The sequence below is a fragment of the Oxyura jamaicensis genome, chromosome 4 (assembly GCF_011077185.1).
Source record: "Oxyura jamaicensis isolate SHBP4307 breed ruddy duck chromosome 4, BPBGC_Ojam_1.0, whole genome shotgun sequence".
NCBI classification, from domain to species: Eukaryota; Metazoa; Chordata; class Aves; order Anseriformes; family Anatidae; genus Oxyura; species Oxyura jamaicensis.
Genome location: NC_048896.1, coordinates 12,301,978 through 12,326,294, shown reverse-complemented (window position 1 = coordinate 12,326,294; position 24,317 = coordinate 12,301,978). Strand labels below are relative to the sequence as shown.

Here is a 24,317-nt window from a genome sequence, read left to right as displayed (position 1 = left end):
TCAAATATTAACTGATTTGTTAGTTACCTGTGAAATGTAGGCCTGGAGTTGATCAAGTTCTAATGCCTGAAATTATGACCCTTACAGATAAAATATCTAAAGACTAACTTAGGTGGTGAAAAGTGGTCTAAGAAATCTACCTAAAAGCGTCCCAAGTGCTGAAAACAGATAAACTTTAGCAGATACAAGTATAATTTCCGCAAGGATAACTCCAGACTAAAACTGGGCTAAGCATCACTTGAAGAGGTGGGACTAATACCCACACAAACCTAATGAACTAAATTTAAACTACCTGAATTTTGTACCAGCTGAAGCCTCAGCACAGCAGTACAAGCTTCATTGTAAACTGCAGAAGTCAACCTAAGTCTTGTAAACACTCAGCTGCTGAAATCCATGCATGAGTAGACAGAGCTCAACTACCCCTAACTGAACCAATAACTTTTTTCAAAGTTACTGTATTAGCTATCTCATCATGAGCTCCGAATACCATTAACAATCACTGCACACGTACTCTTCACAGGATTGCATTCAAAAGATTTTTTTTGTGTCCCTCCACCTGCCCCCAGCAACCCCCAAGAGTGAAACAACTGAGGATAATCTCTCAAAAAGAGAAAAATATATTCACAAGAGGGTGAAGTTCCTTAAAAGCAATACTGAAGTGGCATGCCTCTAATATGACTTGATAGATCTTACACATATTAAAATACGTGTAATAGAGCTTCAGAGATCTTTTAGCCACTGGTGTGGTCCACTGAAATATATTATCTGAGTCATTTTGTTTCATAAGTATTCAATATGACTTGATGAAGAGTAACTACTTTTACACTAAACTGGCATTAACTAGTATATAGTATCAATTTTTAAAAGACAAGACTACTGACTTAAAATAGCATGTAAGAAGACATTGATGCTTGTCACGTTCAGCGGTGAACTCTAGGTATAAGAATGAATTCTTAAGAATAAGAATTCTTAAGAATTTGAGCTAGTGGCAATGTGAAGTAATGTTAGCCCTACAAAAACTCCAAAGTGAGGCTTATATCTGCCTCCAAAGCAAAAGCGCCTATCTTCAACTTTGTTTCAGTAGTGAATTCTTATGCCCATAAGTCATCTGCCCAGAAATTTAGAAATAAAAATAATATATACTTCTATAAGAAATAAAACCTACTTTAAAAGCCTAGAGACCTCATATAAAATTATGGAAGTTATGGACCACACCCAAATTTTATGGGCAGGATTTTGAGATCTCAGTCTTAACAGAAAGAACCCAATACTGTATTAAAAGTGGCCTACTGTTCTTCACAAAAAGAAAGTCTGCAATGTGTATGTCTATGCACTGGAAGATTCCTACACATTCATTTCAAATATAACAGAAATAAGATCACCGGTACTAACTTTTAGCTGCCAAGTTTTGACATCAATTTCTTCTATTTCTCCTGCTGTAAAACATGACCCAACTAACACCTAAAGCAGCATAAGGAATGCCAGCGTTAGCAATTTCATTATCAGGAAAAAAAAAAGAAATAGGAATGCAGAGCTTGGCAGGTGAAAAGGCTTTCAATTCATCTTTAAAAGATGTATTTTGGATTGAAGGACATCAAATTAGTTTTTTCAAGACAGAAGAATGAAAAAATCTGAAATCCAACTGGAGCCATGACTTAATCTTTTACCCAAATTTTCTTCAGTAGGCAACATCAAAAACTTTGAAACTTTTAGCCTGGAGCAAAAGCAGCACCCTCTTGCTTATTAAGACAGCTCAAGAATTTTAGAGTTGTAAGTTTATTAGAATTCACATTCGAAATATAAGTGAATCTTTTAAATCTAAACACTGAGCTGACTCTCTTACCTTTTCAAATAGATGTAAAAAAAAACCTCACATAATTGCTTAGCCACTTTTTACAGAAAGAAATTGAACTCTGGGTCTTCCGTAATAATTTAATCATGATGATACAAAAGATGAAAAACTACTGAAGCAAGAATGTAAGTGTTCTAGAAATCTATTTCATGTCTTATTCAAAGGTTATTTAATGAGTACATATTAAGATTTTCGGGTGAAAGAGTTTGATCTTTAAAATTCAAGCACATTTCACATTTGAAGTGCAGGGACTTTTCCTGAATTGAGATGTTAAAACCTTTTTGCTTAAAGCTTTACTTTCAAACCTGCAACCTTTCCCCCACAACATAACCCCACACAGAAGTGCCTTAAGTTGTCAAATTACGAAGTTCAAGATTTCATTAAAGCCTTCTACAAGGCTAGTACATAGAAAAAAAACATACAATTTCAGATAGCCTTTCTGTGCAAACATGGCATTTCACATCATTCATGGCTGTTTTTCCTTTAAATTATAATTCACGTGCTACTGTGAATTCAGATCATGTTTAAAAAGAGGGCTTAGGGGTTTATACACAGAATACAAACTGTCCCTTACAATGAAATGACTTACTAGAAAAATTGAAAGCAGGAAAAACCCCAAGAAACCAGTCTCAAGGCAAATTAATGAATGGGAACAGGAAGAATTGCATATACTTATTTACAGCTTAGCACATGCCGAGAAACCATATTGCTGCTTCAAACAGGAATAACATGAAATCTCTAAGAAGATGCATCACAAAGTTTCATACAGCATTTTTTTAAAACAAAAATAAGTCCAATTTACATACAAATGCCCCTTTAGCATGAACAGGGAAATACAGTTCCATAAGGAAAAAGAACAATAATCAGAACTTCATCTTACCACTACGAAAACACAAAGAAAATTTCATTTTAGTACTGGGTAGAATATAACCATCAGTTAACATACATAGAAATCACATGAACTAAAAACATACCTCTTCTTGTGGAATATTTTTATCATTTTCAGCCTCAATTCTCACTCTTACAACACCAGATTTGTCCACTATCTCCTGAATCAGCTTTCCATTTTTTCCTATTACTTTTCCTACAGAAAGAACATACAAAAGATTCCATTTTCAGGGTTTTTCCCCTAAAACCTGAGAGCATTACTATATTCTAGTTAAACACAACCATTCAGTAACAGTGCAAGAACTTGTCAAAATGACTTAATACTCCACAACAAAGATTTAGTCAATGAGCCATGTACTATAATGTCTAAGGCAGCCTGGGACGTTAACTTTGGTAATGTTCCAAAGCAATCACTGCAGCATACAGGAAGAGAGGTACTTTATTATGAAGGTTCATAACTGAGTATAGTTCCCTTCCTTTTCAAAGCTTCTACAGAGAACAAAGGAAATGAATCACAGTTTCGTACTTCTGTATTAAATCATCAATCCCATTTTGAGAAAGGGTAGAAAGGAAGACCTGGGGAACTACAGACTGGTGAGCCTCACCTCTGTGCCTGGGAAGATCATGGAACAGATCCTCCGAAAAGCAACAGATCCTCCTAGAAGCAATGTTAAGGCAAGGAGGTGATCTGAGACAGCCAGCACAACTTCACCAGGGGCAAATCATGCCTTCCAGTGGCCTTCTATGATGGAGTAAATCTATCAGTCAACGAGGAAAGACCAACCGATGTCATCTACCTGGACTTGTGTAAGGTCTTCGACAGTCTCACACAGCATCCTTACCTCTAAACTGGAGAGATAAGAAGGGTGGACTATCTGGTGGATAAGGAATTGGCAGGATGACCACACCCAGAGAGCTGCTCCAGGTGGAGGCTGGTGACAAATGGTGCCCATCTTTGGACCAGTGCTGCTGAACATCTTTATCAATGACACAGCGGGATCAAGCGCATCCTCAGCAAATTTGCAGATGACACCAATCTGAGTGGTGTAGTTGACACACCAGAAGGAAAGGATGATTTCCACAGGGACCTGGAAAAGCTTGAGAGGTGGGCCCATGCAAACCTAATAAGGTTCAACAAGTCCAAGAGCAAAGTGCTGCACCTGGGTCAGGGCAATCCCAGACGTGAGCACAGACTGGGAAAAGAACTCACTGAGAACAGCCCTGCAGAGAAGGGCTTGGGAGCTCTAGTGGATTAAAAGCTTGACATGAGCAAGTGGTGGGTGCTTGCAGTCCAGAAGGCCAACTGCATCCTGGGCTGCATCAACGCAGGCACAGCCAGCAGGTCTAGGGAAGGGATTGTCCTCCTCTGCTCTGCCCTCATGAGGCCCCAACTGGAACACTGCACCCAAGTCTGGAGCCCCCAGCACAAGGGTGCGGGGCTGTTGTAGTGTGTCCAGAGAATGGCCACAAGGCTGATCAGAGGGCTGGGGCACCTCTCCTTTTAAGAATGGCTGATAGAGCTGGGGCTGTTCAGCCTGGAGAAGAGATGGCTCCAGGGAAATCTCATTGTGGCCTTACAGTACTTGAAGCGGGGCTTTTAAAAAAAAATATAGTGACTTTTTACACAGGCTGATAATGTTAGGACTATCATGAAGGGTTTTTGACTAAAAGAAGAGAAATTTAGATTAGAAGATAGGAGGAAAATCTTCACTCAGAGGGTGGTAAGGCACTGGAACAGGCTGCCCAGAGAAGTTGTGGATGCCCCATCCTTGGAGGTGTTCAAGGCCAGGTTGGCTGGGACTTTGGGCGGCCTTGTCAGGCAGGTGGCATCCCTGCCCATGGCAGGGGGGTTGGAGGAACTGGATCTGTAAGATCCCTTCCAAGCCAAGCTATTCTATGATTCTATGATCTTAGTTACAGATCTATTCATTATCTTGCATGCTTAAATTTATGCTTAATTTATGTTTAAATTAACTTCAGAGTCATTTAAGAATAAACTTTGTTGGTTACATATTTTTTTTAAACTTTTACAATGACCTACATTTGCTGTTTCATTACTATTCAGGTAGAGAACAAAACCAAACCATTGGTTAGTTTGTTATAAGAAATTAGCTAAGGTTTTCCTTTATTATAGATTCTTAGAAACTGAGCTTTTCTTTGTAGATAGTTGAAAATAAGTTATAATTCATTAAAAAGACAGATTAAAAACAGAAAAACTATACTCTAATGTCAATGCCTACATTTATCTTCGGAACCACATTCTCATTTGAAACAACAGAAAGTTTAGTTCTGTCCAACCTGAACAAACTAGCTTGTTGTCTGAAAATAGACAGGATAAATGAGCTGCTTGGGAGGTGAGTAAGAAAAGGCCATATATTGCAATCACAAGAAGAAAGAAAAGCTTAGAAGAGTGCTATCAAAGATGCTATCTGCATAGAACAGGAATAAAGAATCTTAAACAAAACTGCTGAAAAACTTAGAATGTAACATTTTCGCAGGCACATTACTTAAATAAGGGCAGAAAATACTGAATACAGGACTGCTACTGTTTTGTTGGTACAATTAATCCCTGGAGAGCAAATTAAAACCCTCTTTTAGTCATACAGGACACTATACCTATCATTCAAAGCTAAATAAAGTTTCCTAAATAAAGTTTTGCTTTTGCATTTCAATTTTTCTACCATGAACTTTTAAATCTCTCATATTTGTAGAAAAAATGATAAGAGATGGACAGTAAGCTCTTCCTTGATCACAAAGGCCTGCTCAGAGAATCTAAAGCTGATTTGGAATACTTTATTCCCTTACGCACCTTCAGTGAATATAACAACAGCTTGCTAATAAATATTGAAAAACCTTGGTGGTGTATAGAAAAGTCAAGTAAACCAAAGCACAAAAATGAACATTAAATTGCTTATGCCAATGAAAAAATATTTAGTATTTATTTTTAGATAGAATTCATCAACATACACAACATTCATTAAAATTATGGACTACATGCCTACATTTTGTAACCTACATTTCAGGTTATTAATTTCCATGCAGACTTCAAAAAGAAACATTTTTTATGTTGATTTTTTTAAAGGATAATTAAGTAGAAAAAACAGATGCTGAATTTTGTTTTATCTACAGAAAATGCAAACATTTCAGAAAAGGGCCTTTTGCCTTTTTAATGAAAATTATTTGTTTTCTGGCAAATCATTAGAAGTTAGAAAGTAAATTACCAAACATTGCTTATTTTGGATATGACATATGGTTGGTCTAATTTTATATTAGAAGGGATCTAGGCCAAGAAAGAGACTAGAAATGCAAAGCTGCCAAAACCGGAAGTAAGTTCAGAGATCTAAACATAGAACAGTAACAAAGAAAATAAAACTTCAAATTAAAATAATGATGGCAGCCTATCATTTCACTTACCACCAGTGGAAATGGGAGGGAGTGGGATGGCGAACTTACCCTAAAAGCTACTGTTTTTATATCAACTCCAGAGCATAAGTACTTGTCCCACTGCAGAACTCCAATTGTTTCCACACCAAATTTCATATACTGCTTCACAAGCTATTAAAATTACCTATCTTTCAAAGTACATTACAGTGTATAATATTTTCCCTTCTCTTATCTACTGAGTTATGCTACGTATTTTTAATGTTGCTTTACAGCAACAGAAGCTCATTAAAATGATTTTATACACACACACCAACAAGTGCTGCATGCATTCTTGTGGACTGTCTTGATATACTTGATAATGGAAGTCATTAAATTGTCTTTTGAGTTTTTTCTTGACCTCTGAGTGCCTTAACCAGGCCTCCAGTTCATTCCACACTGCTGCTTCTCAACAAACAATATTGTAGAAGTAAAAGCACAGGAGAAAAGACAAATACAAGTCAGAGCAATAATGACTCATCTGCTGTACAGCTGAACAAATCTCTCCACATCTTTGGAGGAAATTAATTCTTTGGCTCAATCTAGAAACTACTTTTACTACTTCGTATTCAAGTATAAGCATACTGCTTTTAGTTTAAGATCTTTCTGAACCGCAAACCAGTAGGTAATTCCTTAGTGTAAACTGAGGAATTTTCCAGCAGAGCTGGAAAAAAAAAAAGCCCCAAACTTTGTACCACCTATGAATTATTCAAAGAAAATACATTTCTTGTTGTTGTTGTTCTAAAAGTAAAAACTTGTTCTATAAAGGCATTTTTCTTTAATGTCACACCCTCCAGAATTGACATACCTACTAAGTTTCTTGGGACTTGTATGACATCTTCAGCAAATTCAAGGTAACTTCTTGCCTTTTTCACGGCATCTTGATCCTAAAACATAAGTGTATGAGAGAAATGAGATGTTTTCTTATTGTATTCTCTTTTGAAAGGGTAAGGAAGGAAACTTACCTCCCCGTAAATATGGAATGTACAAGTATCTTCATCAAGATCAATAGCAGTCACTCCAGGGACTTTTCTAGCTTGCTGAATATTAGCACCATGAGTGCCAATGGCCAAACCCATTAGGTCTTCACGTACAACAAACTGTTCATGAAATCGTGATGCAAGTTGTCTAGAACTCTGAAAAGGATACATATATTTATATAGATTATCACACCAAATCCTATGATCTCTGGCAGAAAAATGCACCTATTTCAATTGTTAGGGGGAAAGAACAGTAACTCAATTAATAGTCACAAATAGACACAGAAAAAATGTTAACCATATAGGTATCTACCGTGCATAAAAGAAATAAAATGAGAAATCTGTCCATGCAAGACAACACAAAATTAAGGTGTAACAGCAATACACTGCTTGGATCCAGAGAACACATTAAACACGTACTGGAATCACTTCTACCCATACAGAAGGATCAACCTGAGAACTTAAGATTCATGCTACTAAGACAAAATCCCCTGCTCCACCAGGGCAATAAGAGTTACTAAAAACTATACCATTATATCAACTCTCAATCATTTTCGAAGCTCAGGTAATCTCAAACACATGGTTTTGCAACCCTAATCACCTTTGCATGAAGCTGTTATGGCGTAGCTAAACGATACAAAATGGCTTACACGATTTTAATGAGGATGTCCTATATGAAATAAGACACCAAGAAAAAAAATAAGTCAAAATAGCTTTGAAAAAGTATTGCTAAAGATCTGGATAAAACTTGCAAAAATAACGAAAGGAACAGGTTAAAGATACCTCTACTGACCACAGTAAACAGTTTTGTAAAGCAGCCCTAAGCTTCCAAGACAGCTATGTTACTGAGCTCCAACTTACAGAATTATGCATAAACATGCCCATACATAAAACAGTTTCAATGTTTTCCTGATTATATGAAGCTTCTGTCACACAGCACGCATGCAGAAAAGAACTGAGAACACAGGGAAGCTTTTGAAAAATATCTTGCAGCACATTGCAGGGTTGTATCATGTTGAAAACACTCAAACATGTAGGTAAGGTAGATTTCGGCAGAATCATACAATCCTGTATTGATGTGAACAGCTTCTGCCCATCCCAGGTACCTCAGATTATTAGCATGAACAGACCTTGTGGATGCAAAGAAAAATACTTGGGAAATGCTGAATTGCAATCAGCAACCCATCAAGCAAGCAGAGAAGCCACTAAACATAAATGGTGACTTATTTCTAAACAGGAAAAAAAAAAAAAAAAAATTACTTGTTTATGAAGACTAAAACAATGACTGATAAATTTCTCCTACACATCCTCTTCATACTTTCAAAAAACAGTTTTCTTAAAGGATGCCTGTGCTATATGAAATGGGAAGATCACTAAGGTTGGTTACCATGAGAACTAAAAGAAACATATGGAGAAAAAACAGTAAAAGATGAATACACAGAATAACACAGACATTGTTTATGACAATGAAGTTGTCATACATTTAAACAAAGTTACAGTACTTAAACCTACAGAGAAAAGCAAATATAAAGTATGTGAAAAAGTCATGAATTGCTAGAAAAACTATGTAAAAATGCACATGCCATCCACTAATGTCTGACCACAAGACCATGTAACACTGGAAAGTAACAGCTTACAGCATCTACAGAAGATACACTATCACAGATGGAAAGTCTGTATTAAGTCAAATGGAAAGAATGTTTTGCAAGAAAATAAAGTGAAAGCTCTGTATTACCTTTCCAGAGTCAAAATATAATTCTGTACATCTTTCTGCATTGCAATCAAAGTGGTGAAGGCGTGCACAGGTGTACTTTAAGTTAGTTTGGGTACTAACAGCAGTTTAACCTCAGCAACATGAAAGTCTACAGAGGTTGAAAAAAATGATAGAAATGCACACATAATGGTCTACTCTGTCCCATCTGAATCACTACTGTTATCCAACCCAGTCAGTTTAAAGATGATGATAAATACCCCATGGAAAATCACTGTCAGAGAATCTGCTACAATGGATATGTAGTAAAGTATCCAAGTGTCATGAATACTTCACATACTTGGGGACCTCTGTCAAGCAGTTCTTTAACTAGATTACAGACAACTCAGAAAGCAAACATCATCTGCAATGCTTACAGATGTACATTTCAACTGATAATCCAAAAGCTGATTTACTGTTTGACATGTTAAAGACCACCAAATAAGAGTAGAAAACAGGACAATCCTATCAATCAGTCCTTTACACAGCTACCTACGATACACAGAAAATACGGAACTACATCACTCCTAGGGACCTTGACTATGATGGTCACGATGCAGTTATATAGCATGTACTAAAATATCATTAGCTTTTTCCAGAAATTATATATTACAAGATGTACTGCACCTAAACACAGCAAAATCTTCATCTATTTTCTTTGGACAGATTAATGAGAAACAATTATGCAAATAATATTTAAATACCTAGATAGAGGTCATGTCTTAACTGCATTCAGAGAGAATAAGATATAAACCAGAATGCAAAAATACATTTCCAAATTTGGGCTTTTTTAAAAAAAACATTAAAAACACATCTAAGATACACCTACTAGGAAGGGATGCAAACAAAAAATAACTGGTTATTTTACTTGATGCTCTAAAAGCCGTATTTGAGAAGGAAGACTATGCAAGTCAAGAAGCTAATATGCAGAAAAGAAGGTACAAAATACAACAAAGGGAAGGGAGGAAAAAAAGCTGGTATAGTGATTATAGCTTAGATTAATAGTACTCTTATAGATTACGAGCACAAGGCATGAAAATGAGTTTATTAATGGTTCATTGTTTCCATCAAATAATAATGCAGTAAAAGCCCAAAGCATTCACTAAGTGTTTCCTCTGCAGATGGACGTGTGCTGTCTGTATGTCAGTGTTTCAACAGAAATTCTGAGTATGATTTTTAGTATCTGAAGTTTTTCAAATTTAGCTGAAATTGACTTCATAGTTCTTGACATATAGGAAACAAATGCCAACATGAAAAATGTCTCCCAACGTTTATCATGCTAATTATAACCATATATATTTTTCTCACAACAACCTTAATTTAAGTACTGCTCATGTAGAATAAAGGCCTTCCAGTCAGAATCAAATCAAGTTGTCCAGTCTCTCACAGCAGGAAAAAAAAAGGTTCAGTCTTAGAATGAGAGCAAGAATCCCACATTAGTTTGGGAAAGGAATCAATTACAGCAGCTGCTGGTGCATGCATTTGTGGGAGCACATACATAGAAGTAGCTCTAAAAAGGCTGTTGTTCTTCCCACCTCCAAAATAATACTTTGCACTTCAAGAGGTAAACTGCCCACACAATTGTCAGTTCTGGAGGAAGACAGAGAAGAATGGATTGTGCTCAAGAAGGAACACCAATGAGAAGAGACTAGTTTTCTCAAGATCAGGAAGAGACCAAGACCCAAAGAAACTTGGATCGCACCTCTCAAATACAGAAATCAAGAGACTTATGAGAGTAATGGAAGGAAGAGCTTCTTGTACCCAGTAGGTACGCACACAGCTGCTTACAGGAGTCCTGAATGACTACACCACATCCCATTTCAAGCTAAAACCAAAACTGGTCTAATCCCCGTTGGGGTCGTGGCGTGGGAATAACAAAATCTGGCTCTAAAATAACAGAGCTGGTATTCACCCAACGTAAAACTTTAATAACAATAGTTCTGGTGGTACTTCTAGTTCTTGCTGATTAATCTAAAAAGGTTTTTTTTTTTTTTTGAAATGTTGCTATTTTTTTCCAATTTGTAGATAGGAGTAAAAACATGAAGATATGTTAATTCTACTGTACAAAGATCCCCTGATTTCTTAGCCTACTCCTTTTTTTCCACGGACAAGTATGAGTCAAACTTCTTGCCAGTCAACACCCACTCTCCAGTTACAGGAATATCAGAAGCTGTATCTGCTGTAAGACAATTTCCTAACATTTTATCTAGAGACAAACCATTCCATTCGTACGTCCTACCAACATCAGTCTCACCCCTTCCTATAGATCCACCTCTCATTTTCACTGTTTGTTTTGCAAGATTCAGTTCTAGTCCATTTCACTATCAAGCCATATTCACTCCATCTATTTTTAAGAACAGTTACTCAAAGCTATCAAATATGTGGCACTATTCATGCTATAGTGACTATTCTATGGTTCAAAATACAAAATAAATGTGTGTGTATATATCTATTTATGTTTAACATAAGATCCTGCTGATGGGCATGACTGGATATAAGGCTGGATAAAAATGGTTATTTGTAAGAAGAGGCCCTGTAACTATGAGCCTCTTTGTTAGGGTTACATCTTCATCTGCATCTTTTTAACACTAAGAATAGTATCAGTAGATAATTACTTTCATCCCCATACAAATCCTAACAGCTAATAAATGCTCGTGTTTTCTTTTTTTAAAAAAAAAGAATACTTCAGAGAAAAACAACGTACCTCCAGCTGTTTGCTAGCTTCTTCATTCCTCAAAATCAGGGATAACTTGGTACGAAGACTTCGAAAGTGCATATCAATCAGCATATTTGCCCGCTTTGTTGTTACATCATTGATTGACTAAATTATTAACAAAGAAAACAGTGTTTTACATATGCACCCTTCAAACAGAACACTATATTCAGTATAGTTAAATCTTCATACTTACTAAAATAATAAGCTGATGGTTTTCAGAATCATATGTTACAGAAAAAGCTCCAACTGCCTTTTTGAAGTCCTTATGTGCAGACTCTTTGGCACACCTAAGAATAAAATGCAACATATTTAAAAATAATAACTGCTGCATTTATGGTTCACTACCAAAAAAAAGATTATTTTCTTAATACAATGAATCTTAAATCATATATCCAAGTCCTCCCTTTTAACACAGGTATTGCTTCATTCTGATGTAATTTCTTTTAATCCTTTTAATTTCAGTGGTTTTCACAACAGTAGAATCAGAGCTTTTTTTTTTTTTTCCAGAAAATTTATCTGTATGTACATCTAAGAAATGACAAACCAGTTAAGGAAAACTTCACATTAAAAAAAGCTAGGATTGTCACATCCAGCAAATTTGAGTTTCAAACACACCATGAACCAGTATATGCAAATTCACTGCATCCACTGCATCTCAAAAAAAGCATGAATTGATTTGAAGCTAGAGGGGAGATGGTATTAATCCAGGTTTTAGAGCTATGTTTAGAAGAAAATGACATGACAGCATTGAAGAAGAAAAACAGTTGTTTCTGTACCATACTATAGTAGGTTTTATAATTCCCCAACTATTTCCAGAGCTATCACCAAAAAATCTTCTGCCCTACAACATAGGATAATGTTTTCTATTGTCATTAAATACCAATTTGCATAGATTGTCAAATACTCTTTCACTGATAGAGTGACCATTTGCAAATGATCGATAAAGTTGACCAAGAATGAATTCATATTAATTGGTGTACATCACTTAACAAGAATACAAATAAGAATACATATTGTAATGAATAAAAATCTTAATCTATGCTGCATGTAAGTTTTAAAATCTTAAAGGAAGTATTTCCTCCTGGAGGACTAAACTGAATTTCAAAGATCATTTTTATATTTCTAATCACGTTCACATTTATATTTTCTACATTCTTACATGACAACTGTAGAAGTTACTTTCAAGCAGTAAGAAGCATTTTTATTCCTTCTCATGCTCAAGAAGTTACCCATGTTTTGAAACAAGTTATAAATAAATTCTTACACTTACATTTGCCTTAAATCCTCTGGAACTTCCAGTTTGATTTTATGAAAAGTATCTTTTGTTGCAGGTTTATTGGGGTTCACAGATCTCAAACGCTCAATTGTGACAATTTCGTTGTACGTAGCATCACAGGCTGCATATTCTATTACGTAAAACTGATATAAAAATAATAAAATCATCCAAGACACACATTTTATGACAAGAGTAAGACTTATACTATTAAGTGAAAGGTGCTTTTGTTAACTCTAAAAGTCAAATTTGAACTTTTTACATTGATGTTAATGGTAATTGCAAGTCTTAATCAAGAAGTTATTTGAAAGTGAAGAGGGAAAAGCTTATGTTACTGCACATCAATATAAAAGAAATCAACACAAGAAAAATAGTTTATATAAGTAAATAAATATGTACATATGCATATTCCTACCTCACCCTTTATCATTCTCACTTTAGCCAACCACCAGCAGCAGGGTTCTTTTTCATTTGCCCTGGAATAAACCTAAACAAAAAAAATATATTACACATTTGTAGCATTCTTAAAAGACATCACTAAAGCTGATATTGATTAGTATAATCATCAGCTCTGTTATGGGTGAAAACCAGCAAGATATACTGATACTTAAAGTCTCCAACCTAGGTACTGCACAGCGTGCGTTAACAGGTTAAATATCTACTGCAAGCGAAGGTAGGATATAAACTCATGCATATTATATCATAAATAAAAAAATAAAAAGAGGACATATATCTATACTACTTTAGCATATATATATTGGCCACATCTACAGAAAAGAATTGCCATCTTATTTTTCAAATCAAAATAAATAGCATGCAACCAAAATATAAATGCTGGAAGTTCTCACTTCTTTTTTAATAATAATTATTAAAAAATATTTTATCATAAAGTGGGCAACTTTTAGGAACGTGTCATATTTAAATCAGACTCTCTCTACATATACATCAGTATTTACATAGGTATTTTTATATGTAAATGTATTTTGTATACATACACATGTAAGACAATCTTCCTCATTCAGCTTTAAGTTTTATGAACATATAGACATTATTAAACATCTGTCTGGTTAACAAGTTAAAAATTAAATGTAGTCAAAGAAGTACAGTCCAGGCTAACACAGCAAAAATCTCTTTTGATGACATGCATGATGTCATATTCTATGTAGTACTTGGGATTAAAGAAGTGATGCCATGCAACATGGAGGCAAGCCTTACAACTGGCGAGGCTGATATTTTTTTTCCACCCCAAGTTCTCTCACTTCTCAAATCAAATTCTGAGAATGAAGCATACGTACCTCTACTTCATCACTTTCATTTATATCTTTATTATAGCCTGCAGGTGGAGGAAACCTCACATCGTGGAATGGTATTTGTCTCTCTGGTTGCCAGCTGCAAATAAAAATACACTGAATGGCCTATTCACATTCCTTTTTTTAAAAAAAAAAAAAAATTACTGCTTTCAAAATCCATTAATTTTTTAAGTTTTTCAGAGCTTGTGCACACAAACATCTATAGAAAAGGTAAATTAATGTTTGGAAGAAACACCTGTAAGTGATCATTCAGCAGCTTAAGCGATAGCTTGATGCTACCTGCACCGTTTTGTACAAACTACTGCTGGAAGATTTCTGTTTACCGTTATAGGTTTTACTCCCAACTTCAGAAACACAGATTAAGAAGTTTCATAACCCTTTTGAACTCTTCATTCAAAAGAAGTCTTACTTCTTTGGTTCTACCTATAGCTTATGAAAACATGATCCGGATTCAGTCTGAATTCAATTTGAATTTTCAGATTCTTTAACAGAGACTGAATAAGATAAGTATGACAAAAAACTTGTCTTTAGAGAAATCAGAAAACAATTTCCAAAACCACAGACGATGCCATAAAGATTGACAGGAAAAAGTATATAGGAGCATGTTGTTTCCCTACTGAAGGAAAAAAAAAAAAAAATCAGCTGAACAGTATAATGGAAGGCTAACTTGTAATGCCCTTAAATGATGAGGAAAATTCGAGCTAAGAAAACTGGCATTTATCACTTATCTATAAAATACATTTGGATTAATGTAATTTGGTAAATTAAAATAAGATATTCCCATGAGACAGAAGCAGTCATGATACTACTGCTTACTTATATTGGTTGTAATTATGTAAGTTCAATAATATGCTCATCTTTCTAAATCTCACACCAATATAGTATTGTACTTAAAAAATATTTAAACAAATAAAAGCATTTACAATAAAATGTCACAATTAAAAACACTTCAAACATAATTCCGAAACACACTAGCAGCAAGCCTATAGTATCTAAAAGATGCCAATCTCCATCATTATTATGTTATACATAAGTTAATCAAATTCAGGATGGCAACTCTGCCACGTTTCTAGGTATAACATCAGCAATATACTTACTTGTTTTCAAATACAACTGTTATAGAATCTTCATGTACGTCCTTTACGAATGCCTGTGAAGAAAAGAAAGATATAATTACGATCTGCCTGTCCATATTTTTTAAAAATAATTTTAAAACTCTTCTTTTTTTCCTTTCAGAGATATCAGTAGAAGTCAAAACCTAAGTATGCTGTTGACTCAGCCTTTTTAATTTTGCAATAGTCCTATATAAAATGCATACTGAAAGTTGATAACCTTGAATTCATGTCTGCCCGTGTACAGACACAATGTCCAAGCCATACACACATTCTCTCCCATTACTTATAAAAAGTAGAAAGGTCACTATCAAATGGCAAGATCATTTTGAATAGTGAGTTATAACTTGATTTTAATATTTTATAATGAACATTTTATGCTTTCTGTCAGGGAAACTATGGTGTAGAAATAAAACCAATATACCTAGAAAACAATCCTGCCTCTTTTCTCTTTTACTTCAAGGTAAGCTTAAATATCACACCAGCAAAGTTTGCTGACATCCATTCCAGCACAATTCTCCCAGAATTAGTTTCATCACAGTCAGCTTCCTTAGCACATAAACTTAAGTTAAATGCCCTGCAGCCTTCCTTCGCTTTCCTTCTGGGTAATGGACAGCAGTTGTGCTGTCTCCCACACAACCTTGAAGCAGAATACAGAACTAAGACTCAACCCCAAGTGCTTTTCTACATTTATGCTACTCAACTGATTGACCTTTGAACAACTCTCATGTTTATGCCCAAACATCCCCATCTACAGAACAGCAAGATCGAGACACTACTTGAAGAGCTTTGGGATTCACTAATTAAAGTATTTTTTACAGCCTCAAATTATAGAGGTCACAGAACAACCAGGGCTGAAAAGACTGCGGTTTGTTCCTTTTTAAAATACCTTTACAAACTGCTGAAACAGACAGGCACTGACAGAGTGCTGAGCATTCCACTGGTATTTGTCCATACATAAATGTATATTATATATATCATGCCCTTGCATGGTAGATGAAAGTGCACTAGCAAGAGAGATTATGGAAATGTGTCTTAGCAGATCTAAAAATTCTCAGTAAGTTGGAAGTAACTTAGCAGTAACTAACTTCTTTTGTAATTACTGAACTATGGAACTTTTCATTCCCTTTCCCATTTCAAGTTACTAAGACAAAAATAACTGGCATCTTACACAAAGGTAAGAATTCGCTAGCTATGGAGTTTAAGTGGTTAAAAAACTTCTCCCAACACTTTCCTTTATGAAGTATTCCCAAGCCTTTGCTAAGTTGCAGTAGTAACTTGTAGAATCAAACCAGAGCAGTACCTGATATAAGGAAATTAAGTGGTATGTGTGGACAAGTACATGTCTACAGGTGCACTGAGAGACATTCAATAAAATAAAGAGGTCCAGTGCTGGTTGATAATCTGAAAATAACTAATGCCACCTTGAGCAGAAGTCAAAGCCAAGTCACAAGGACAATAACAAAAGTGTTTTATACCTGGCTCATCTCTCTGAATACTGTAAATAAAGTTAAAAGGAAAGTTTATTACTACTAGCATCCAAAGGAAATTTATCCAAGAAGCCCTAAGATTTAGAAATGGATTTAACAGAACTCAGGTAATTACTTATTTTGAAGTTCCAAGATATTCCTTCCAAACGGATTACAAACATAGTTGGCATTTTATGAAATGATGTAATACAAAGTAGATCTAAAACCATACCTCTGCATTATGTTGATAGTATAACAGAAATACTCTTTATATAAAAAGGCAACAGAACTCCCAGTTGATCATTATGACCCCTGGACACTTATCTACTGTTTTATATTGCTGTCTCCTCTGTAAGAGGATCCCTGAACAGAATATGCACTTCACAGATAACTAACATAGTCCTGACTTGTTTTGCAACACTACACATCGCTTTCAAAGGCTCTTCCCACATTTCTTCCAATGTTTGGTCATGTGCAGCTCTGACGTACCTATTCTTATGGATGTAGCAGAAATGGATGCCTTTAATACCTGAAAAAATACTGTAATCGCTACCGAATATTTGGCATAACTCTTTCATGCCATGGAATGGAAAAGACAGGACTTAGTATTATTAGTAACATTTCAGTATGCAAAAGCAGGGGTTATTTTACAAAGCAAATCCTACAGAAATGCTACCAAGAGCGCTGAATAATCTCAGGGGAAGGCAGGTAAGAGTAACATAATTCAATGTCTTGAGACATAACTTGTTCATACCTAATTTTCTCATATTCACAAAATAGCAAAAATTGCTGCTGTTCTGAAAGATGCTTTTGGAGAAGTCATCCCCTCTATGGTAATGAAAACACCAAAAGATACTCCAAATAACACTCTGTAAAAATTATGGGATATGACAAAGAAATGCACCAGCATAGCAGTAAAAGGCAAGACTATGCCTCATATGCTGACCTCACAGTTCCTAACATCCAAGCCATCTTGAGTACAACCTAATGAGTGCAGCAACATAACCAACTGGGGGGATTAATGCTAAAGCCTACCATTAATAACCAAATCAGATGGTGACACAACAAATGTTATCAAACTGAAGACTAACCTAACACCTTTAAACATTATAATACTTTAAAAATCTGGAAAATGTAAAATACAGCTAATTAAAATAATATTTAACTATGGGCAATCTTTGCCTTAAACTTGCAGCACTGCCCAATTTAAAGGCTGAAGGTCTAGTACAGCAGATGCAGAGGTTTTATCATTCCTTTACTGTGACAGACACAGGGACTGAGGGACTCCACTAGGCTGAAGAGGATTCCAACACTGTGCAGATGTTTACAAATTAATTATTATAGTGTTTTATCACTTTCCAGCTACTACAAAAGCTCCTCTTAAGGAATAAGAACGTCTTTGACATTGCTTAGTCAACTCAAAACCAAAAAGACACCTGAACCAGTAACACTAAGGATAACTGTTAACCATACACAAGTAGCATCAGTACAGATTCTCAATAGTGAATATAGTAAAATTGACAGTTTATTTCATTTACACTGAGTTCATAAATAGATGGAGTACCTGCTTTCCTCCAGCCTAGCCAAAAATGTTGATGGGATACCTTGCAAAATACCTCATTTCAAGTATACAACACTTCTGCTACTTCCATAATGAGTTTTATGCTTACAAAACAATTACCCAGACAAAAAAAAAAAAAATTAACAGCCTTGATGTACTGTTGCCTAATCCCAACTAATCACAGAAAGCCATTTGTCCTTGTTCTGCAGTTACAATCTTGTGACAGAGGAAAAAAAATCCGATACACCTTGGCCAGTACATTTTTCTGAATCCATGTAGCGTTATTTTTATTTTCCACAGGTGTAAGAATTTAAACCTCTGTAGTAAGTAAAATTAATTCATACCCTTTAAAGTTTGAACACTTAAGTCTTTGTACACTTCTAAGTAGAAATGTTTTGAGGCATTTAAATTTATAAGAACCTGTAAACAATAGTATTTTGTACACTGCGATATGCATAATACTACACACAAAGCTAAAAAGAAGTGAGAGATCATTAACATCAGAAGTCAAATTCACAGTAACAGGACAAGCCAGTCCCACATGTCACTGAAGGCAGAGAAGAGACACTGATTTCACACTGAGTATTATGAAAAGCACAACAAGCATTCATCAGGCTTTCTGGAAATAAGGAGTAGAAGTTGGGCATGGAAATTTGAACCCAAAGGTGCGTATATCTGGCCTTGAAAGGCACACTCAAGAAGGGACAGAACACTGGCTATGATAAATGTAAACACATACATGAAGAAAACCTTAAAAACACAATGAAATCAGATGGAACTCAAATGAGAAAACAGGACACTGAATGACTACAGCAGCTGTGATATCACTAACACAAGCAGTGATACCAAATAAGAATACGCAAGAAAACCAAATCACCGAGAGGTTTGCTTTTGCAAGATGTGCTTCTGTTCACAGAAACAATGACCAAGTCTGCTTGTTCCTTTCTGTGGTGAAAGATTCAAATGTGGTAAGTTTCCTACACCAAATTTGACTTTCAGTCACATTAACCATTAGCATTTATCACCATGGTTCAGACATAATTAAGTAAAAGAGATTATCATCGAACAATGGCATGTTATGGTCTTTCTCACATAAGACCACTCATATTGTAAGAATGTTATATGCTAAAGATGTGGTCTAAATTGTATGAATTATTAGATACAAAATGAGAATTATTGGGAACTCCAGTCTATCTGTTATTTTTGTGCTAAATGGCATAACAAACTTCAAAGGAACAAAAAGGCATTAGCTGCCATGAAGCTTTTTGATTTTTATTATTATTATTTTTTTTAAGTTTTACATCAGATGTGAGCAGCGCCAAACATTTCAGTAACAGAGGATAATATAAATTTATTAAGTGAGATTAGGGAAAAAATGCTCTAAGATGAAAATATTATGTTTATACCAAAGCACATTTACTGTTTGCATAACTGTCATGTACCATTTGATACCTGTTGGAAGGAAGGATGGCTACCAAATCTGAAAACAGGCACGCCGCCATACAAAGAAATGGACCAAGAAACAAGAAAAACAACAGAAATAACAAAATCAGGAAAAATGGTACAGGCTATCATCCTCAGAAGGACTGAGTACATGATCAAGAATGTACAAAGAGACTGAAGATACTTATTTGCTGAGGGTACATCTGTGTGGAACAGTGAAAGCAAAGAAAAAATGGTATGGAATGCAAAGGGAGGCCCTGAGTACAGCTGTTAACAGAGACATGGAGTAAAAAAGAACTCAGATAAATGACATTGTCAATTGCAGCTTCAACAGAAAAAAAAAGTGAAGTATCTAGCAAACTAATGAAAAAATGGCAGAGTGCTGAAACTACTGGGATAAGAAGAGCTTGAATATTTTAACAAGGTTATAGAGCAAGAAGTGGCTAAACGATTACAGAGAACATACAGATGTTAACCAGCAAATATCTGAAGCCATCTGCCTCAAACAGGATGCTTTCCATCTCTAGCAGAAGATACACGAGAATCACTCCCAAGCTGGGAAGAGTACAAAAAAATCCCATGCTGGAAAAGCATCCAGCACATGCCCTTTTACAGAGAAAAAGTATCTAAAGCTAATACTTGAAAGATTAGACAAGGGACTGTCTATTTGTCCTCTGAGAACAAGAGCTTAAAAAACCCATTTACCACACCATACTAACCAACAAGATGTGAAAAGATATGCCCTAACAGCACACATCTTCAAGATTTAGTTACTTAGCTGTGAGCTCCAAAAGGGCAGTTCTCTCCCCTTAGGATTTGCAGTCCTGGCTGTTTGTTGGACTATTCTTAAAATAAATAAGGCGATTTAATCTTTTCTTTCCAGGGATTCTGGGCCAAGCGATACATCAAGTCATGACTAAGCATCTCTAGGTACTAGATTACTGACTATTCCTGAATCATGCTTATCGACTGCACTGCACTTCCCATAGAAAAGTTCACATGGGTAAGGAGAAAAAGTTCATGAAACTGTGATGCATTCATCAAATAATACTTGAATTAATGCATAAAGGAATACATTAAGAACTAGTCTCCAGTGCGGCGATCAAACCAAAGCATTCCAGAACTCTGTGAACCAACGCACCTGACCAGTATGAAATGTGAATTAACATCTTCCACGCGCTGAATGCATGCTCTGCCTCCTGAGGTATCAAAACCATCTCCTGTGTTTTGTGCGGAACATGATCCCTTCAGATGCATCTCAGCATGTGCTCTGGATCAAGTCCCACAGGTAACACAAGCAGAGAAAAGCCTGGTTTATGACTCTCAGTAGAGCTTAGGTGCCAATTAGACACCAGTTTTATACTTTCAAGATCAAGATGCTGCTGGGAAAACTCAAAAATGAAACTGTTTAGGGACTTGAAATCACAGGGTCTTAACAGAGAGTTACAAAAAGGCTATGAAAATCTCAAGTGGCTGTTAGGTACCTACTTGTATCACACCGTCCCTTCATGACTCCAGCAGCCTCATATTCCTCCCCTCCAAATCCTAATACCAAGATGTATGAACTGTTTTTCCAAAACACATACATATTTTAATGAAGATCATCAGAACAATTGAGAGCCAATGAAACTAAATATCAGTAAACCATGAGATGAAATAAAAAATGTTTTGTTTTGCAACAATAACACTCTACACATTTCTTAGGATGCTGCTTAAAGAAACTTGAACAAAAATAAATAAAATCTTGCCATTAAGTCTGCATTTAACATCATAACACTTCTTGTTATGCTGGATCAATCAATTCATTTTGTAATCAAATTCTGGGTCTGCAAGACAGGCATAAAACTCACAAGAACACATTCTAACAAATTCCTTACTAACAGTGTGATACCCAAAGATTATGATGAATTCCAATTGTAATTATTTTATTTAAGTAATTCAGGCTAGAAGAAAATTGCTGATGTACACCGAATATTACTGCATGAGATTTCTTAATTTTTAGTTTATAAAGATCTGTTGCTCAATTTATCTCAAGTTTGATGCTCCATCTAGACAGAAAGTAAATGTTAAGAGTCCCATTTAAGTCCCCTTAGATAATTGAGCCAAACCCTCATGGTTAGATAAGATTAAGAGGAAAAAAAAAAATCTTGTATCTGAATTTCTAAAAGTTAAAAGGCAAACATAATATACAATGTGGAAGCAATGTCTGTGTGTACTTAGATACATTAAACCACACTAAAACATAATGAATAAACCCCCATGAGTATAAATACGCTCATCTGAGATTGCTACCTAAACCACAACCAGAAGTATGTTGGGAATTTTATGGAAGTCAAGGAAAAAGGACATCATCATGTCAAATCTGGACAAAAAAAAAAAGTTCCAGAAGCTCTCAGGTTTCTTTAACAGTATTGACCACTAGAGAATGTACAGTATAATTTTTATCATCTATTTTGTGTAAATATAGTCATGAAATTTGATAAAACCCTTGTCAGAAGTTCCCTCAACCAACATATTATGCCTTATGTTTCTTCCTGAGCAAATACTGCATCTTCAAAAATTTAGAACTGATTTTTCTAAGTGCTAAATAAATTTAATTCAAGGAAGCAATATATAGATCCAGGACCATGGCTGCAACACTGCAAACCCGCAGGATGCTCTGTGTACCATGTTTACAAACTTCTCATACTTACCTTTTCTTTATCTTAGGATCTTTCCAGAATATGAAATTATCTCACAGATTTTTTTAAAAATTGTCTTCATTTTCTTTAAAACAAAAAAAAGGAAGAAAGCCAGCAACTCAATGGTGTTGGAACTCTACCATTTGGATACCAACCTGCCCTGCCACACTACCATCAGAGTGTGAAATTCTATCTGTGCCTTCATCGCTAACATAAATATTGGATGTCGCGCAATAGCTGGGCCCATATTTTAAAGCACTACGGCACCTAAATGACGGTAAACTTGCAGAAACTGATCCACGACAGTTTCTGGTACGTTCATAACAGGTGCACGTGCCAGTGAGGGTAGGCCCAACCCCAGTGTTCAAACTTTGATTTTCTGTGCAGAGTGTAAAAGCACAGCTTACACCCTATTAATTAATAGGCCCTTAATTAAAACACCCCAACACATGCAGAGCTGCAGCAGCACTACGCGGCATTAATAAAGGCATTAAGTGCTCGGGGTGTATATGGAGGACTTGGTGACGGCTTTATTCAGTACAAGGGCTTGGGAATGAACATGGAACGCTACAGAGCAGTCCCTGTAAGACACACGTTAGATAAATAAAAGCATTCGGCGACTCAGCACACGCATTTTTGGTCAAGCAACGCTCTTTAATATCCGCAGGCGACGTCCCCAGCCGCGGCGCTGAGCCTTGAGGCCGGCCTTCGGGCCCGGCTCCGGACCTAACGGGCCCCTGCCCGCCCGGAGCGGCCGCGGATCTCACCGCTAACGGCCCGGGCCTGGCCTGGCCTCGGCGCCACGGAGAGCAGGCCCGGGGCCCTCCCGGCCTCCCCCGCCCCGGCGGCGCGGGGCCTCCCCCCCCCCTTCCTCCTTTCCCCTCCCCACAATAGGGGAGGCCCGCGGCCTCCTCGGCCTCCGGGGGCCTCTCCCGGCCTCCCCCCTCCCCGGCCGGGCCCGCCGAGCCCCCGGCCGCGGCCCCCGCCCCTCGCACACGGCGCGGGCCTCGCCGCGGCCTCCCCCCCCAGCCCCGCTCTCCTTCCTCCTCCTCCTCCTCCTCCCTGCCCCGGGGCCCCCGCTTTCCCTCAGCGCGGGGAGGAGCCGCCGCCTCCTCCTCCCCCTCCTCCTCCCGGCCCCGCTCCCTCCGCGGAGGCCCGGGCGGGCCGCGAGCAGCCGGTACCTTGTAGAAGGCCCCGTTGGAGCCCCGCACCTCCACCACCAGCTCCTCCATGTTGTGCGGCGGCTGCTCGGGGCGGGTAGAGCCAGGCCCGGCGCCTCCTCCCTGCCCTTCCCTTTCTCTGCCTCGGCGCAGGAGGAGGAGGAGGAGGGGGGGGGAGAAGAGGAGGAGGAGGAGGAGGCGGAGGAAGGCTGTGTGTGTGTGTGTGGTGTGTGTGTGTGCGCCGGGCGGGGGAGGGGAAGGGGAACCTCAGTTCACTGCGGGGGTGGGGCCGCGGAGGGGCGGGCCAGGGCCGGGGCTGGGGCCGTGCCGTGCCGGGGGGGCGCTGCGGGCGGCTCCGCGCCTCCGCTGCTCGCCCTCGGCCGCCCGGAAGTGAAAGCGAAACGGGCACCGCCGGGCGGCGCGCGCGGCCCCGAGGGAGGGAGGGAAGGAGGGGGTGGGAGGGGAGGGAGGAGGGGGGCGGCGCGGGGGCGCCCGCTTCGAATGTAAACACTGAGCCCGCGTCACGTGACGCGCCGGGGCGGAGCGGGGAGCGGGCGCAGGCTGCGCGCCCACCGCCTAACGGCCGCGCAGCCGCAACGGGGAAAGGCAACGGAAACCGGAGGCCTGCCCCTGTGGTTGAGTGACAGCCCCGCTGGCCAATCGGATTGCGCTGTGTGCCTCGCGTGCTGACCAATCGGAAGG

At 37.7% G+C, this 24,317-nt stretch overlaps 1 protein-coding gene across 3 annotated transcripts in view; it reads right to left on the bottom strand.

Moving 5' to 3' along the window:
• The window catches only part of FMR1 (FMRP translational regulator 1), a 31,696-nt gene extending 7,832 nt beyond the window's left edge, over positions 1-23,864 (bottom strand). For 2 of the 3 annotated variants that reach the window (XM_035324497.1, XM_035324498.1), the window contains exons 1-10: positions 23,637-23,864; positions 15,287-15,339; positions 14,175-14,268; positions 13,295-13,366; positions 12,877-13,025; positions 11,800-11,893; positions 11,595-11,711; positions 7,126-7,296; positions 6,969-7,047; positions 2,827-2,936 (exon numbers count right to left, since the gene is read on the bottom strand). In XM_035324497.1, coding sequence (XP_035180388.1) covers positions 2,827-2,936; positions 6,969-7,047; positions 7,126-7,296; positions 11,595-11,711; positions 11,800-11,893; positions 12,877-13,025; positions 13,295-13,366; positions 14,175-14,268; positions 15,287-15,339; positions 23,637-23,687 — 990 coding nt within the window. In that variant the 5' untranslated portion in view covers positions 23,688-23,864. The remainder of the gene's footprint in view (positions 1-2,826; positions 2,937-6,968; positions 7,048-7,125; positions 7,297-11,594; positions 11,712-11,799; positions 11,894-12,876; positions 13,026-13,294; positions 13,367-14,174; positions 14,269-15,286; positions 15,340-23,636) is intronic. The other variant, XM_035324496.1, reaches the window with a different exon arrangement.
• Between the last annotated feature and the right edge of the window lie 453 nt (positions 23,865-24,317).